Below are 17,555 nucleotides of genomic sequence, written 5' to 3'. Positions count from 1 at the left end.
TAAGCCTTGTGTCTCACTCATAGTCTGTCTCAGGACACTAATTGGAGGGAGACAAGCCAATTGGACCTGTCTGATGGGCCAGAAAATGAACAGACAAAAATGAAAGAAGGGGATAAAAGACATCCACATTCATCTAGGTCAGCCCCCTGATTTTATGGACAAATAAGCAGACAGATACATCAAGTAATTTATCCAAGATTGTGCAGCTTATTCATATAGAGTTGAGACCAGAGCTTTGGGCTCCAAATACTTGGATTTTTACTTTTATCCAGTATGCCACTTATAGGGCCACACATCAAATGGAGGTGTGTGCAGGAAGAGACCCACACACTGAGTCAAAATAGGGACCCTCTTAAAACTAGTTATATGATCCAAGAGTGTCCCAATGGCCAAAGGTTATCAGAGCATCTTAGTTTCGATTATTACAGCTGAAAGAGATCTTATTAGTTATGTCTTAAGTGATTCATTCAATACTAAGATCCCAAAAATAAAGTGACTTGCCCAAGGTCACACCTTACCCCTTCTTCCCACACCGAGATTTCAGTAGACACCCAGGCTTAAGGGGGCTCTGGACCAATTATATGAACTATTGTCAATATATGACATTCCATCTCCCATTTCCTTTGCACAGGATGGTCTCTGTGCCTGAAACCCACTCCCTCCTCATCTTCACTTCTCACATTCTCCAATTTCCTTTGAGACTTAGTTCAAATGCCTTCTTCTTCAAGAGGCCTGTTCTCATCTGCACAGTTTCAAATGCCTTCCCTTCCCTGAAATCACATTATACAAATTCTGTATTCACTTAACTTTGTACATGGTGTCAAGAATGTTAGCTCTATGTGGGCAAGGACTATTTTGATTTTGGGTTTTTAACCCCAGCACTTAAGAGTGTCAGGAAGGTAGTAGGCACTTAATAAATACTCATTCGAATGAATCGTTCATTTTCCATAGAGCCACCTGCATGTAAAGAGAACCCCCTCCCCCCAACAGTGAAAAAGCTTGAATCTAGTCCTAGTAAGAAGCAATGAATGTCAGGTGGTCTTTCCCACCACTAGTGGTACTGTGAGGGTCAAATCAGCTAATACACTAAATATTTCGCAAACCTTAAAATGCTACATTGAGTGCTAGCTATTATATCAGTCAGCTGTATATCAACAAGCATTTATTAATCACTCATTATGAGCCAAGTTCTGAGAACAGAAAGAAAGGCAAAAACAGCCTTTGCCTTCGAGAAATCCATATTCAAATGGGTGTGAAAACATGCAAATAATTAGGTAATATATAAAAAGTAGATGGAAGATCGTCTCAAAGAGGAAGGCACTGGCAGCAGAGGGGAGTGGGGATCTGGGGAAGACCTCCCTGGATTGGTGCTTTGTAAATCCTTATAGAATTGCTAATAAAAATCAAGATAGAAATTTCTGAAAATTTACCTTTTTTTTTTTTTTTTTTAGCTTTTTGACTTAGTGTACAGAGAAGAGACACTACTTAATGTCATTAAAAGCGTTACTCGAAATGGACGATCCATCATCCTGACTGCTGTTCTTGCTCTCATCCTGGTTTACCTATTCTCCATTGTGGGCTATCTGTTCTTCAAAGATGACTTTATCCTAGAAGTAGATAGGCTGCCCAATGAAACCTCACTTCCAGGTCTGTTTCATATGCTTCAATCCTCTTATCTATCATGTGAGAGGGTGGGGTAAAGAAAGAGGGGGAAGAAGGACAAAAGTATAAATTATGCTATTATATAAATTATGGGTTTTTTTTTACCAAAATTGTGATACAACTAATGTCTTCCGAGTACCTAGAGAACAGAGTTTAAAAGTAAATCCTTTAGCAGGTTTGAACTCACATGTTTCAAAGGACTGTGCTGTGTCCACTTTTCCAAGGTCGATTATGATTTTGACCCTTGATTTAGCAAGTTCATGGAACTCGTGCATTTGAGTGAGGGTCAAGCTCTTTACCACCACAATCTGCATATACCAGAGTGCTTGATGAAATACCAATAGGGTTTTTTTGCTGGTTTTACAGTAGCTCCCAACACAAGAAATGCACACAATGTTTCGACAAACTTTTGCATACAGTTTTGGTTTCCTCTCTTTAAACTTTAAAGTCTTAAAGATTACTCACCTGTGGGGTACACGCTCTGATCACACCAGTTAAAGCTAACTTCATTTCACTTCTTGACCAACATGAAAATCTGAAGTCAGTCGTTCTGGGACTGAGATAGCTTATCATACCAATTAATGCTGGGTGCAGAATTCTGATGGCTCTTGCTTGACACGGTTCATGTGCAGTAGTGTCCATCTGGGAGCTACTTTAAAGCAGAAGAGGAGGGCAGCTGAGTACAGTACTTCTCATGAGCTATGCAGAAACGCACATCCTCTGGCTTGTGCATTTCTTCTAAAGACAGCATTTTTCAAATGAGTGTGTACATTACAACTCTTACATTTTAATTATAGTTCAGTTACACGACTTTTCTTTGTAGAGAATTATTTAATGGGGTATGAATTAATGACTTCGAACATTTTGGCAAGATGTGCTCAGATTGTTCACCATAAACCTTGTCTTTACAGACACCAGTGAAAGTTTGGCGGGAGAGTTCCTGTATTCTGATGTGTGTCGATTGGGGGCTGGGGAAAACTGTTCTTCTCCTGTACCCACAGAAGGTAGGCATGTTGAATTGAATAGCCTTATCTTGAATCTGATTCTCTTCAACGGCTTTGATCCCACATCTAAGGCTAGGTAAGACTTATAGGCTCATGAAATGGCAGAGCTGGAAGGAACCATTGAGGACTCCCCATGTTTTACACATAAGGAAACTGAGGCCCAGATAGGTTCAGGTTGGAGCATATTCTCTGCTTAAAAATGAAAGTGCTGGCAAATGTCACAAATGTGGGGGGGGTGGTTTAGAAGGGAGAGCTGAGGAAAGGGCAGGAGTGCTGCATGTGAGGGTGTTAAGTGATCTGTTGATATTGTACTGTCTGTTCATTAAGAAAGTAACAATAAAAATGAGCTCTTAATGTAATATAAAAAGGCCCACATTTTATTCACAGATACCTATACAGTATATGCTTTCATAGATGTCCCATTTCAGCTTCACAGTAGTAAGTAGTGTTATCCTCAATGGACTGGTGACAACATTGCACTCCCAGGCATTAAGCAGCTTGCCTAAGGTCATACAGTGAGTCAGTATTGGGACTGGGAGGAGAATCCTATAGATTTCAAAAGGTGGGGAATATTTTTAGATGTCATCAAAGAAAGGATGCCGTTGGTACAGAACAGAGGAAGTTACTAGTGGTTAATGCTACAGTCGCTGAAAATATGAAATGCTGCTATCGATGGTTACACATTTTGAATGGAAATGTTTGGATCTTTTGCCCTTAGTTTCTGAATTTATTTTCCTTTCGTGCCTGTCAGCTAGTGAAATGGCATTCAAGAAATATAATATCAAAATCAGGGTATGTATTTTCTCACACTTTAAACCTGTTATTACGTGCTATGTTAACAGAGCTGACTCCTGCAGAACAAATTGAAGAAGATAAGGAACATACGTGTGAGACATTACTGATGTGTATAGTTACTGTGCTGAGTCATGGACTGAGAAGTGGGGGCGGAGTAGGAGATGTGCTCAGGAAGCCTTCCAAAGAGGTAAATTAATGTGGAAGGGGAAGGAAGAGAGACGTGGGTGGGTGAGAGTGCACAGTAAATGAGATTAAATGTATACTGAAGAAAATAGGAGGGAGCCAAGGAAATGGGGTTCAGTGGCCAGTTGAGCATACTTTCTCCAAAAAGACTGTTCTAGTATATCCTGTTAAAGTCATATCTGGAAATCTGCAATCTCTAGAGGGATGCTTTTTATTTTATTTACATATACACACACACACACACACATATATAAACAGTCACAACATTTATACTGGTCATCGGGTTCATAGGTCTGAGATCCATTTCCCAAAGACTTGGCTCCCAAAAGTTTGTTTACAGCATGTCAGGTGGTATAAAGAATAGCTAATGATTTATAATAGAGATATATAAAAAGAGGAACAGTTGTAGAACTCAACTCGATCTCATCAGCTTTGTAGAAAGTAATGGTTTTCACTTATTTCTTTAGCTGGAGAGAAGGCTACTAATGGACACCGGAAGCTTCAGTTTGCACTGACAGCTGATGGTAGAAATGTCTAGCTTGAGCTTGTTAAAGGTTTCTTAATGCTGTTTTGCCACAGAGCTGTCAAAACTAAAATGATAAAGCTAATGGCTGGAATTGATTATGACGCGTCTTTTCTCCCAGGAGCCTCTGTTTGCTGCTCGAGTGATCTATGACCTCTTGTTCTTCTTCATGGTGATCATCATTGTCCTTAACCTGATTTTTGGGGTCATCATTGATACCTTTGCTGACCTGAGGAGTGAAAAGCAGAAGAAAGAAGAGATCTTAAAGACCACCTGCTTTATTTGTGGTAGGTCTTGCTACTCCCTTCAGTCTCCCAAGAGAGGGAAGGCCCAGTTCAGCCTGGAGCCACATCTGCTGGGATGGATGAGTCTTAGGGAGATATGAACTTTGAAGACATGCCAGATGATGGGCCCTGCATTCCCTAGGCATGGAATTCTCTGGCCTTACTCTTATTTCTTCATCATTTGTCCTCAGAGCCAAGAATATTCTCGGATGAAACCCAGTGCCTTTCCTAACTTGTGTTTTCATCACCATTACATTTTTTACAGCAGATCAGTTCTCAGGAGCAAAGACTGAAGGTTCTGCCCTGCATCATGTGTCCCAACCTTGTGGCTGTTCCTTGGACTCAGACCTTCTATTTTCATTTTTTTGCCCCTAAACATATTGAAAGGGAAGAAGATATGCATGTAGGTCTAACCTCTCAGAAACTTTTCTGAAGAAAGTATCCAGACCTTAACCTATATATTTTTTTCTGTAATAGCAAAATAATTATCATTTCACAAAATAATCATCATTTCAGGAAAGGTATGGACCATTCCCCTCTATCATCAGTCAGTCAGTAAACATTTATTAAAGGCCTACTCTGTGCAAAGCACTGTGCTAGACATTAGGGATACAAAAAGTAGCAAAAAAAAAAAACCTAGCCCTTGCCCTCAAGGAGTTTACAATCTAATGGGGACAATAACATGCAAACAGATACATGCAAAGCAAGCCATGTACAAGATAAGTAGGAAATAATTAACAGAAAGACACCCTCGAATTGAGAGGATAGAGAAGGCTTCTGGTAGAAGAAAGGATTTTAGCTGCCAGTGAGGTCAGGAGGCAGAGGGGAGGAAGGAGAGCATTCCAGACATGAGGGACAGCCAGGAGCAAATGCCAGGAGCTGAGAGATGGAGTGTCTAATCAAAAACCCTTTATTGAGTTGCTGTTTTGTTACTATATATTTTTTTTGTATTTAAGCTTGTTATTTCGGTCAACACTGAGAGGGAGGAGGAGGGAAGATGCAGAAACATAAAACCTGCTTCAAGCTCACAAGGAATTTAGAACTCCATCAGGATGAGCTGTTTAGATGCATTGCAAGTTGATCTTCTGAGAAGGAATCATGGCTGGGAGACTGTAAGCTCTCTGAGACAAGGGCCGTGTCTAGAGCTAGTTTGACTCCCCCAGTTCCTAGCAAAGTGCGTTATATGTAGTGGGTGCTGAATAAATGCCTCAGTGAATGAATTTCAAGATCAGACATGCTTGCCAAATCTGCCAGTGGTTTGTCTGCTATAATTAGTATAGCGTGAGCAGTTTTGACTTCACAGGTTCAGTCTTTGGTCAGCAGGAAATGGTGAGAAGGCCACCGGTTTGGGAGGCAGAGAATCTGAATTCAAATCCTAGCCCTACTTCTTTCTTTTGTCATTTGGGATAAAACATGTAACCTCTCAGTTTCTTCATCTGTAAATATATACATCAATAAGGTGATTGAACCCAATTGATCTCAAAGGTCCTTTAATTTACGTATCTGTGATATCCTTTTAAACTTGCATTATGTTTGTACAAATTATGTATGTCCAAATACATAATTGGGCTCCCTGGAAGGCCCGGTTTAAAAACCTACATTTTTAGATGGAATTTATACGGCAAACAGCTTATTTTGGTGCTAAAGAGAAGCTTCGTTCTCTCTTCTTTTAGGCTTAGAAAGAGACAAGTTTGATAACAAGACGGTCACTTTTGAAGAACACATCAAAGAGGAACACAACATGTGGCATTATTTGTGCTTCATTGTCTTGGTCAAGGTGAAGGACTCTACTGAGTACACAGGGCCAGAAAGTTACGTGGCAGAAATGATCAAGGTGAGTACAGAAAGGCGCTTCAAGGCGCATTTGCCTTTTGGTTCCAGCTCGAGGCGTGCATGCTTAGGTCTGCCTCCCATGAATGAGTGTCCCACTGGAACAGAACCATTTAGCCTGATAGTGTTTTCATCTGACCTGTGGGGAGCCTTTCAGGTAGCAGTTTTGCTAACAGGTAGGGATAAGTGAAGAGAGGTATTTGAATCCTATATTGCTTTTCTCAATGATTAGAAACGCTGATAGATGCTTAGAAGAGGAGGCAGGCATTATGAGTCTTCAGTGAACTAGGCTTTTGCAGGGCCTTGTGGGGGATCAGAATTGGTGCTGTGGAAGTCACCAAGCCCCTTGCTGGTCTAAACCTCCTTAAGATGCTCAGGAGCAGGGGAGAAGGTGACAAAAGGAGCAGGCACAAGCTATAAAACTCAGGTTGTTTTTGTGGTTTAAACTCATCTCTTCTGAGAAGGGAAGGAGGCCATTATGTTTGGGTAGCTATGCAACTCACTAGCTTCCCCTCGGGCTACAGGAGACTTATATGTGCTGATCGATAAGACATTATCCTAAATGACCCCTAACTCGCTTTTTTTAAGCTGTGATTACAAAACTTTATATACAGAACACGCTCAAATTCAGCTCTTGTTTTATCTATAGGGGGAGGCTTCCAGGTCAGATACCTTTGCTTCCTGGCTGTTTATTGGCAACCGATTTGGAGCACTCCTGTGTTAAGTGCCACAGAGAGCTATTCTAATCCCAGGAAGAACGAGGAGTCGTTGCTTTCCCATGAGGAGCTTACAGCTTGGTTTAGGAAATGGAACATACAAGTGATGAAAAATTGTCAACTTTCAAAGTGTTGTACAAAAGAGTCCAAGTTATTATAACGCAAGCTGAATATTAAGTGTAGAGGACAGTAAAGGAGTAAAGCATTTGTGTACTCTTTAAATCAGGCCGTTAGGTGGCAACGTGGATAGAGTGCCAGGCATGGAGTCCAGACGACCTGAGTTCAAATCTGGCCTCAGACATTTAATAGCTGTGTGATCTTGAACAGGTCACTTTAGCTCTGTTTGCCTCAGTTACCTCATCTGTAAAATGAGCTGGAGAAGGAAATGGCAAACTCATCTAGCATCTTTGCCAAGAAAACCACAGTTGGGATTACAAAGTCAGACATGTCTGACAAATGACCAAACAACAGCAACAGCCACTCTTAAATCAGGAAAAGATTCCTGAAGACGACTTTGAGCATGATTCAAAAGGGAGACATCAATTAGAACACAAAGGCACAGGGTGATTGGCAAGCAGATTAGTCTGACTGATTGAGGGAATCTCTGTTGGGTAGGAAGAAGCTGATTGATAGTAATTGAGTGAAGGCCTCAAGGACCAGGAGGAGGTTTGGTCATGTTAGGTAATGGGAAACCATTGCAGGTTTTAAGCATAAGCAATGCCAGTGATTTGTGAAAGAAGTGGTTGTCATAGGAAGCATTAGAAAGAACTGGCCGGCTATTTGACCAAAATTGCTGGAAAGTCAATTTAGCAGAAATGAGATTTAGACCAACTCAGGGCAGCTAGGTGGCAAAGTAGAAAGAGTACAGGCTCTGGAATCAGAAGGACCCGAGTTCAAATCCAACCTCAGACACTTGACACTAGCTGTGTGACTCTGGACAAGTCCCTTAACCCTGATTGCCTCACCAGGAAAATAGATTTAGACTAACACATTATACTACACGCCAACATAAACTCTAAATACATGCATTAGATATAAAAAGTTATATCATAAACAAATTAGAGGAAGAAAGAAAAAAAATTACCTTCCAAATCTATGGGTAGGACAAGAATCCATGACCAAAGGATAGGGAGAATTGCAAAAGATTTTGATTGTAAATTTAAAATGTTTTGCACAAAGAAAACCAATGCAGCTAAAATTAGAGAGGAACTGGGAAAAAAATCTTTGCATCAAGTTTCTCTGATGAAATTCTCATTTCCAAGACAGAAAAAGGATTCAATTTTTTTTAAGTATAAGAGCCCTTCCCTAATTAACACATGGTCAAGGAACATGAATAAGTAATTTTCAAAAAAAATCCAAACTGTCAACTGCCATATAAAAAAAATGCTTCAAATCATTAATAATTAGAGCAGTGCACATTAAAGAAATTCTGAGGTTCAGCCTCAAAATCATACCCATCAAATTGGCAAGGATGACAAAAAAGGAAATATATATGTTGGAGGGGCTACAGGAAAACAGGCTCATTAATGTGCTGCTTGTACAGCTATAAACTGATTCAACTCTTCAGGAAAGCAATTTAGAACTATTCCCCGAAAGTTACTAAATGGTGCATGCCCTTTGATCCAGTGATACCACCATGAGGCCTATACCCAAAGGGATCCATGAAATAGGAAAAAAATGACACATATAAACAATTTTTATGGCAGCTCTTTTTTATGGTGGCAAACAACGAGAATCTAAAGGAGGCATGCATCTGGTGCTGAATGGATGAACAAATTATAATATGTGAATGTAAGAAGATTATTGTGCCATAAGACATGACCAAAAGGGAAATGGGGAACATAGGAAGATTTGTGTGAAATGAACAAAACCAAGAGAACAATTTGTACAATGACAACAACGTTGTAAAAAGGAACCACTTTAGAAGATAGAAGGCACGTAGGCATACGTTAACATGGTAGATTTTAATAAAAAGGAATCAAGTAGCAGAGGGATCAGATGGGAGACCGTGGGGGATCCAGTGACTCCAACGCTAGCCCAAGCCTTCTTTGCCTCTCCTGCAGGTGTATGTATGCCATGATCTGTATTATAGCACATAAAAGAAAAATCCTTGATTTTTCATCTTTGTCACAAGTCGTTACAGTCTGTTGCGAAAAGTTTTTTTTCATTTTCCTCTTTAAGACAGTATTCATGCCCAATATCTCAGTCTACAAATCTTCTGGATGTTGATTATGAGGTTAACTGCTAACCATGTTACTTTGGGGTCACTGAAACCTCTGGCCTAGTGCCGGGTTTCTGCCTCAGTAATGAGGACTTACAGGAGTCTTGTGAGCTATCACCTGACAGGAGATTAGTGGCCTGAGAACACCACCACTGCCCCTGCCTCCAGAATGACTCAAAGGCACTGCATGGTTTTTATAGCCCGCCACACTGACAATGCTCTGAGAATGCCAACTTTTGGATAAATTTACTTTTATTATCCCTGCCATTCTTTGGCTGAACAAATCTCCACATTAGCCTAAAAATATGGCATCAGAAAGATCTTAAATATGCATTTAAGGAAGCTGTGTGTTGTACAGTAGGTGGGGGTTACAAGAGAAAGCTGAAATGTAGTGGATCTTTCAACACTGGTTCTTAGCACAAAGCATGGGAAGCCCATGCCAATCACCCAGCTCAGGTGGAGGCTAACAAAACTGCCAGTGCTACCCTGGGTCACCTGGAAGGGAAGTAAAGGAAGCCAGCTAAAGGAGAATAGAACTGAGCACCAGTTCCCTGGCTGAGTCACCAGATGCTGGGGGGTAAGGGTGTAGAGAACAGGAGTGACCAAAAAAAAAAGAAAACAAGAAAACATGAGCTGTACCCCATGAGCCTTTGGAAGAGGTTGAGCAAACTGGATACCTGTCAACCCCACCCCCAGCCCTGGGGAAAGCCAGATGAATTTTCAGAAAGCCCCTCTAGTCCCCAGCCAGGCCGGAACTATTTTAATATTGATTTGGTGACAAAGGCTGGGCAAATGAGTGATCCCAAGGATGGGAGGAAGATCTGTTAAAGAACTGCTGTTATTAAAGGCCTGCTGTTAGAATCCCTACCTCTGCTCTTTAAAGAAAAATGGTTCCCATAAGCCCTCAGAGCCACTTCACAGGGACTGACTGACCTCTTACCTCTCTACTGAAAGTGACTTTTAAGGCAGAGTGCTAGGAAGTGCCCCATCCTGTGCTGGCCTACTTCTGTCTGGTGATTAATAGGATTGTTGTAAAGACTGGAGTCCAGATGCCCCTGAATATATGAGAATATCTATGTCTGCCAAACATCTTCAAAACCAGTTCTGCATGAGAAAAAAAATCACTCAGTTAATGGACTGACATCATAGTTAATAATTCTTTGTAGTAGCGGAGATGCACAGTTGCCCTAAGGAAACATTGCAAGTACATACTCCGTTTGTGGTAAGAAATGGCACAGAGCAGGGATTCTTGACTTTAAGGGGGTTGTTGAACCCCTTCAGCAGTCTGGTGAAGCCTGCAGACCCCTTCTCAGAAGAATGGAAATAAATGCACAAAATAAAACATAGGATCACCAAGGAAACCAATCCTATTCAAATGTAGTTTTACCAAGTTGTTGTTTTTTTTTTTTAATTCCTGGACTCTAGGTGAGAATCTTTGATTGAGGCTAAATCAAGTGTCTTCCTCTCTGGGCTTCTTCACCTGTCTTTCCTCATGTGGAGGGTTCCTTTCAAAGCCATGCTGTAAGCCTGCCGAGAGCCCCGCAGCCTATCTTTGCTAATTGGCTCTTGGTGTGCCCTGTTAAAGATTGGCACAGTTGTGTATTGTGAAGTGGTCAATGTCCATGGAATCTGCAGAGTTTAATGGTGCTAGAAAGGCTCTTACCACTTCCTGGGGGCTGAGGAGAACTCTCAGGCTCAGAGCGAGAGGCAGCATCGGAAGAAATCATGTGTTGTGGTAGTGCTGGCAGTTCGCTTGTCCTGAATCTCGATCCTGGTTTCTCATCTTTGTTCCAGTCTCCCCTCCTTTTGGCTGGCCTCTCACTCTTCTTCCTTGCCCTGAGGGCACTGGGCTGGAGCTGCCACATCAGTGTTACACTGAACTTGACCACCGGTGTCCAGGCTCCTATGGAACCACAGTGTTTCAGATTATGATGATAGCCAACACTGACAGATAGCGCTTAAAGCTTTGCAGAGTGCTTTACATACATGCTATCTCCCATCCGATCCTCACAACAACACTGGTAGAGACTATTCTTCTATTATTATCCTAATTTTATTAAGATGAGGAATATGAGACTGAGAAAGGTTAAAGAATTTGCCTAGGATCACATATATAGGTGTTTGAGGCAGGATTTGAACTCAGGTCTTCTGAGCACTCCCTTGCTGCCTCTAGGCTATAATGTGTAGTTGGATGAACACTCAGGACACAGAAAATGGATGGTGAGCTGGGCCTCGAAGTGAGGAGGAGAAGAGTAGGTTGATTGCCTTTGGGAAACTGCAGTTTGGGGGATGATCCCTCCACACACACCCCAGCTTCTTATGGAAACAGAGGTCCATATTTTAACACCAGTATTCTTTCTGGTAATGAGCTGTGACTCCAAGTCATGTCATATCTTGTCATACTAGTCTCAGAAGGATGGAAGTTGAAGGTCACCCAAAGACCAAGAGTGAATAGTGGGTGCAGCCAAGCTGTTTCATATGACAAATGAGGAGAGAAACATGTGAGAGAAACAGCATCAAGGAGGTTGCTTAAGAAATCAACAGTGGTAGGAGGATTTATGGGACAGTCATGTGGTGGGTGCAAGGGATGACCAGTAAATAGCCTCTGTGTTCTACTAGTATTTGTGAAATGTCAGGAAAATTCCAGGAAGGTCTCTAGAAGTGGTTGGACCTCCTGAAGTGGATTCCCAGGAGTACATGGAGGAAAGTCCCTCAGGATATACCAGGATGAATTGGTTGGGTTTGCATCATTGGAGGGAATGCCCATAGGCTGAGGTTAGAGATTCATTGTTGTATGGTCTACATGGCACACCCAGCTAGGAAGGGCAGTAGGAGAGAGGACGGGGCAGGAAATGTTTGTTTCTGGCTCCAGGGCTATTCTGGACCATGCTACCCTAGATCGCCCTCTTCCAAAGGGACAACCCACCCTGACCAACTGTTGGAATCCGTAAACCAATGGCAGTTTAGAAGGCCTCCCCGCAGAAAAACAGATGCCATTATGCTCATTCCATCAATTAAATCTAACAGACGTTTTATTAAACACCTGCTCTGTGCAAGATTCTGCAGGTGCAGACAGATATGACAGAGAGGCCTTGTCCTCAGAGAGCTTACAGTCCAACAGTTGTCCCAGAAAGGGGAAGGGAGTAAGCATTTATTAAGCACCTACCGTATGCCAGGCACTGCACTAAGTACTCTACCAATATCATCTCATTTGATCCTGTCAGCAGACCCGAGAGGTGGGCACGGTTATTATCCCCACCTTATACTTGAGGAACCTTAGGCAGGTAGAGGTGGAGTGCCTTGCCTGGAGTCACACAGCTAGTAAATTTATGAGGCTGAGTTGAACTTAGGTCTTCCTGATTTCATGCCCAATATCCACCTGAAATGAAGCAGATAAAGAAATAATTATGATGGAAAAGAGAGATGGAGAGGGATAGACAGAGGGCTCTAAGGTGTTTCGGGGGGGGAAAGAGAGAGATCATTTTCATCCATGAGAAGAGGTAAGGGCCAGGCGAACATGGAGCCGGGGGAGATGAGGACAATAGTGTGGGATGGAAAGGATATCAGGTCAAGTGTATGAAGGGCAGTATATGAAATGGGGCTCAGAAGGAAAGGATTCTCTGAGACAATAGCAGAGCTCCTATCCCCAGCCTTCAGTATCCTGCACATCGTGATGTATCACCACTCCCTTTCAAAGCAGAAATGGATTTGGTAGTTACCATGAGATTATGTGTTGAGGTACACCTTAGGTTACAATCTGCAGGAACCCTACTAACTTACTGGCAGCTTCTGCGTGTTTTTTTCCCTTCCAAAAGGTCTAGAGGTAGAAGTGTAACCAGCCAGGGCAGGGACATTTCCCCTTTGAGTGTTTGCGGTGGATCATTCCATTGTACAGTGCATCCATCCACAGTTTCACTGTGAAGAAAGAAAGGTGCACTTTGTGCATGGTGGTACCATGTGACTGAAGAATGACTTCTTAGAGTTCTCTGTGAGCAGAAGCTAGAAAAATCCCTAGCATTTCCCCTCCCAATAAGAGTTGCTGTTTGAATGCTTTTCAGTGAACTGTCTTAGAAGAGTATGAAACTTAATTATAACTTTATTCATTAATATTTAAACATTTACTTTTAAAATAGTTCAGGTACCAAATGTTACCTCCCACCTCCCAAAAGAGTAAAAATTGATAAAGACAACTGTAAGACCCCCAGAAGAATGGATAGATTCCCTTTATGAGATTTATGGGAAGACATGGGCAAAGATTTGCTGAGGATAATGGCATGGATGGGCTGCAGTATGCCAAATAACAATAATCATAATAGTTAACATGTATGTAAACATGTCATACATATTCACACAGCACTCTACATAAGTTTTATCTCATTCAGCCTTCACACTTGATAAGACCATAGATCTAGCGCCATAACTGTTGCTGATCGTTTGTGCCAAGTGCTGTGAGAATGATTTCAGAAGTCTGTGCTCCACTGTGTTTTACTTCCATCCCAGGATAACACATTGGATGGAGTCTGAAGCAATTATTTTAACATTTTTCTATTTTCTTATTTTGTTTTATTTTAAAATGATTAACTTTTTTGTTTTTATATCACATTCATTTATAGCTATATCTTTGGTTTACATATAATATATTTTATATATGAATATGTCACAGATATTTAGATATTTATAACCATACCTAATGAGTCATCCCTTATAGAAAAACTGAAAAAGAAAGAAAAGAAACCTGTTAAACAATAGCTATCAACTACATCTGACAGCAGATGGAATGTTCCACACCCATGATCCTCCACCTCAAAGAAGGGAGGAAGGCGCATCTTCTCAAATTTTTCCAAGTCACTTGTAATAGCATTGTAGCCTTAAGATCAAATCTATGAAGTGTAGCAAAGACTCAGTCCACCAAGTTTCTCCATATTTAAGTGACAGCCTATTAGGTGAATGTAGGAGATAAGCCTACCCTCAATTACCACATTCCCTCAGTAAGCCAGAAGCTTAAGAAACTCTGCGTGAATAATAAAAGCTGACTTATGCACAGCTTTAAAAATGACTACCTCTTAGCCATCTTGGGAAGTATGTAGTAAGAATATTACTATCTCTTTTACAGATAGGGAAACTGAGGCTCAGAATGGTTAAGAGGCTTGCTTATGGTCATACAGTCTGCATGTGGCAGGGTCCAGACCCCAGTCCCAAAGCTCAGGTTTTAGACGGTTGGATCCAATGTTCTTGCCCCTCTTCTAGAGTTCTTCTGTTTTTGAGGAAGACAGAATAGAAACTGAAATATAACATAATTATTTATTAATTTAATAGGAATTCCAGCCTTCTACTCACTCTTGGGATTGAGATTCTTTTGTGCTAATGCTTTGATTTTTGAGGAAATTTTTTTTGGGGGGTGGGGAACCTGTGTATTGAAGGACGAAGTTTGACCTAATGTTATTCACTCGTTTTTCAGTGGAAGGTCTTAACCTCCCAAACTGTTAATGACCCAAAGGGTCAGCTCTTCTCCTTAGAAACCTTTGTCCTTTCCTCCAGCATAGTAAATTAATTATCTCTTAGTTTTGTCCTAGCTTGATGTGGTTCATGTGGCAATAATACATCTGCAGTGCTCCCCCTCCCCAAGTTAGCTGGACTTGCCACGAATGCATCTGTACTCTTATAAGAGCAATAGGGTATATATAAGAGCTCAGGGCCCATAAAGAAGACAGATAGGGCAAGGCAGACAGATAGAGGCGTGGACTCAGACACACGGACACACTGAGAACTTTGGTGGTTGGACTGAGCCTGTTGACTTTGGTCTTCTTCTGGTCACATCTGGTTTCCCAGACTCAGGCTGGCACATCTCCCAGGCTCCTGTTCCTCCCTGGCTTTTTCACCTCCTCAGCAGTGCTGGGTTAGCCATTGCAAAGAAAGCAGCAACTCCCCAGAAGGGAGGGAAAGAAGACTGCGGGTAGAGGGTGTGGGTGGTGGAAGGAATCTCTTGAGAGAGATTCACTGTCTCATCCAGAAGTGACCATAAATCAGCAAGAAAAAAGCTTAGTGTGTCCTGTGGATTTTCATTCTTAGAGCTGCTGCCAGGGTTGCTACTCATGTGCAGTTGCAGATGTGCGTTCAGACGACCTAAGTTCAGACCCAAGCAGAGACCAGGGACTGGCTCTTCCAAAGTGTTTTGTGGGAAGCACATGAATTATAAGCTTTAAATATTTGATAGCTGAATTGTTCTTGCCTTTTCCTCTAACAGCATTGAATGGTCAACTTGAATTGCTTGCTAGTCACCCAGAAAAATCAGGTGACAGGGGTGTATGTGTCTTAAGTAAATAAAAGGGGAAGGATGGATTCACTTAAACCACAGCCAGACACCAACTCCCACACCCAGATGACTAATCAGAATTGGGTACAACTCCCTAATAATTAAAACATTCGAATGGCTGATCTATGACCCTTCCAAGCCAGTGCAGCTTTTTCTCACAGAATGGCCCTTCCCTTAGGTAGTTCTGCTGCTGCTTTGGGCTCCTGCCTTCTTTAGCATTTCCTCTCAATGGGGAATTTATTCATGACATACTGAATTCTCTTAGTTTAGAAACTGTTCTACAGATAAATAAGCAAAGCAACAGTCTTGCAAAAGGAAAAATAGTGTAACCATGGGGGGAAAAATGCAAGGCTCAAATGTGGTAGTAGGGTCCTTGCCCTGCATCTGTAAAATCAGGATAGTTCCAAGAGTGCAGGAACACACATTCATGCAGTCCTGGGTAATATCCATAGAGTAATCATGTACAGATGGCATTGGCATTGTCTGGACTTCAGCCTTGAAAGAAACTCAAGGCGGTAGGGGAGGGAGGGAGCAAGGAGCATGTCTCAGCATCTTCTGACCAAGAGTGGACATCTTCCAGGTGCAGGGAACTATAGCAAGTAAATGGGAAGAACAGAGAGAAACAGAAAAAACTGGAGAAAGGGAGTGGGGGTGGGGAACAGAGCACGATCCGTGTCTGCAAGTGTTTGCAGGGCTGTGCCATGGAAGAGGGATTCCGTTTCTTCTTCTTGGCCCCAAAGAAGACAACAAGGAGCAGTAGGTGGAAGTGGAAGGGGGGTCAGTTTGGTGTGCTGGTCAACGTCTGACAGCCAGTGCTACAAACGAAAACATGCGAACACCACACACTTCTTGTTTACTCTGCATTTTCAACATTTTCTCCACCCACTTTCTTAAGCCTAGACAATCAACAAAACAATAAATCAAGCCCGGATTTGTAGCATTTGCCAATTTTTGAGGTGTAAATACTCATATTGAAAGTTTAACAATCAGTTCTCACAAGTTGGTACAAGCTGGCTCCAGTACATCCCTGTTCCAACCCTTTCATCTTACAGACAGTTTAAATGACTTGCCCAAGGACACACAGTCTCCGAGGCAGGATTTGAACTCAGGTCACTAAGCCTAGCACTTTTCCACTGTGCCGCCTAGCTGTGTTCAATGTAAGGAAGAATGACTGAGCTCTTTGGCAGAGATAAGAAGAGGCAAGAGGCAAAGGTAGGGAGATGAGCCAAGGTGGCCGAAACAGAGACAGATGTCTGGTTGATTTGTGTAAGGTGAGATGAAAAGCAGGCCTCTGGAGATTGTGGCTGATAGAGCTGTTCAAAGAGCAGAAGTGCCGTTAGAGAACAAGAGAGGAGAAGGGAACAGACAAATCATCCATCTCTCATGAGGATCCCTGATCCCTCTCCCCCACCAAAAATAACAACAACTGGGAACGGCCTTGTGGGAGAGGAAGTTTTCATGAAAGTTTTAACTGAACTGTGGGACTGCCCTATGGCCCTAAGTGGGAACGTGTGTTTGATTTCGTTAGGCACTGGATGAAAAGCAGTATGAGCTGTTCTTAATTGTTCAGGGAAAGGGAAAGAGAATCCTGGCAGTGGGGAAGGGATCCAGGAAATTGTCGACTCTTGTGCTTATGTGCAGATGCAGAATAGTGTTGAAACTTCTACCCTGGAATTCCTCTGACGATCTGGGAGGGAGGGAGGGAGTGCCTTGTGTGAGATTCCTGAGAAGCTGCTATTTGAGGCTGGGTGGCTGCTGCATTTGACAGCTTGAGACCTGGGTTAGCTAAAATGCCATCTTCTTCATCTCCCATATAAAAGTACCTTACTGTGTGTGAGAGTGCGGCATATGCTTCCATAGAACTCCCAGTCCCAGAAAGTTTTCTGAAATGTGATTGCACCACAGCCGAGTTAATATCAGAGGGAGAAGGATCTGGCACCGTCTCCTTGGCTGCTGGAAACAGTGTCAGCATCATTGGCCGCTGCTTTGTAAGGAGGTGGGGAGCGGGGGAGCAAGCTCAAGGC

At 42.2% G+C, this 17,555-nt stretch overlaps 1 protein-coding gene across 1 annotated transcript in view; it reads left to right on the top strand.

Annotated features, from left to right (window-relative positions):
- Positions 1–17,555, top strand: part of ITPR1 (inositol 1,4,5-trisphosphate receptor type 1) — a 393,216-nt gene that overhangs the window by 348,377 nt on the left and 27,284 nt on the right. Inside the window, exons 56-60 of the mRNA XM_069084059.1 lie at positions 1,452–1,647; positions 2,574–2,666; positions 3,509–3,648; positions 4,289–4,454; positions 6,125–6,285. Coding sequence (XP_068940160.1) covers positions 1,452–1,647; positions 2,574–2,666; positions 3,509–3,648; positions 4,289–4,454; positions 6,125–6,285 — 756 coding nt within the window. The remainder of the gene's footprint in view (positions 1–1,451; positions 1,648–2,573; positions 2,667–3,508; positions 3,649–4,288; positions 4,455–6,124; positions 6,286–17,555) is intronic.

Source organism: Petaurus breviceps, unplaced genomic scaffold (genome assembly GCF_028583685.1).
Source record: "Petaurus breviceps papuanus isolate PSGF00001 unplaced genomic scaffold, PetGlider_PUasm1.0 174, whole genome shotgun sequence".
NCBI classification, from domain to species: Eukaryota; Metazoa; Chordata; class Mammalia; order Diprotodontia; family Petauridae; genus Petaurus; species Petaurus breviceps.
This window is presented reverse-complemented; position numbering and strand designations above follow the sequence as displayed.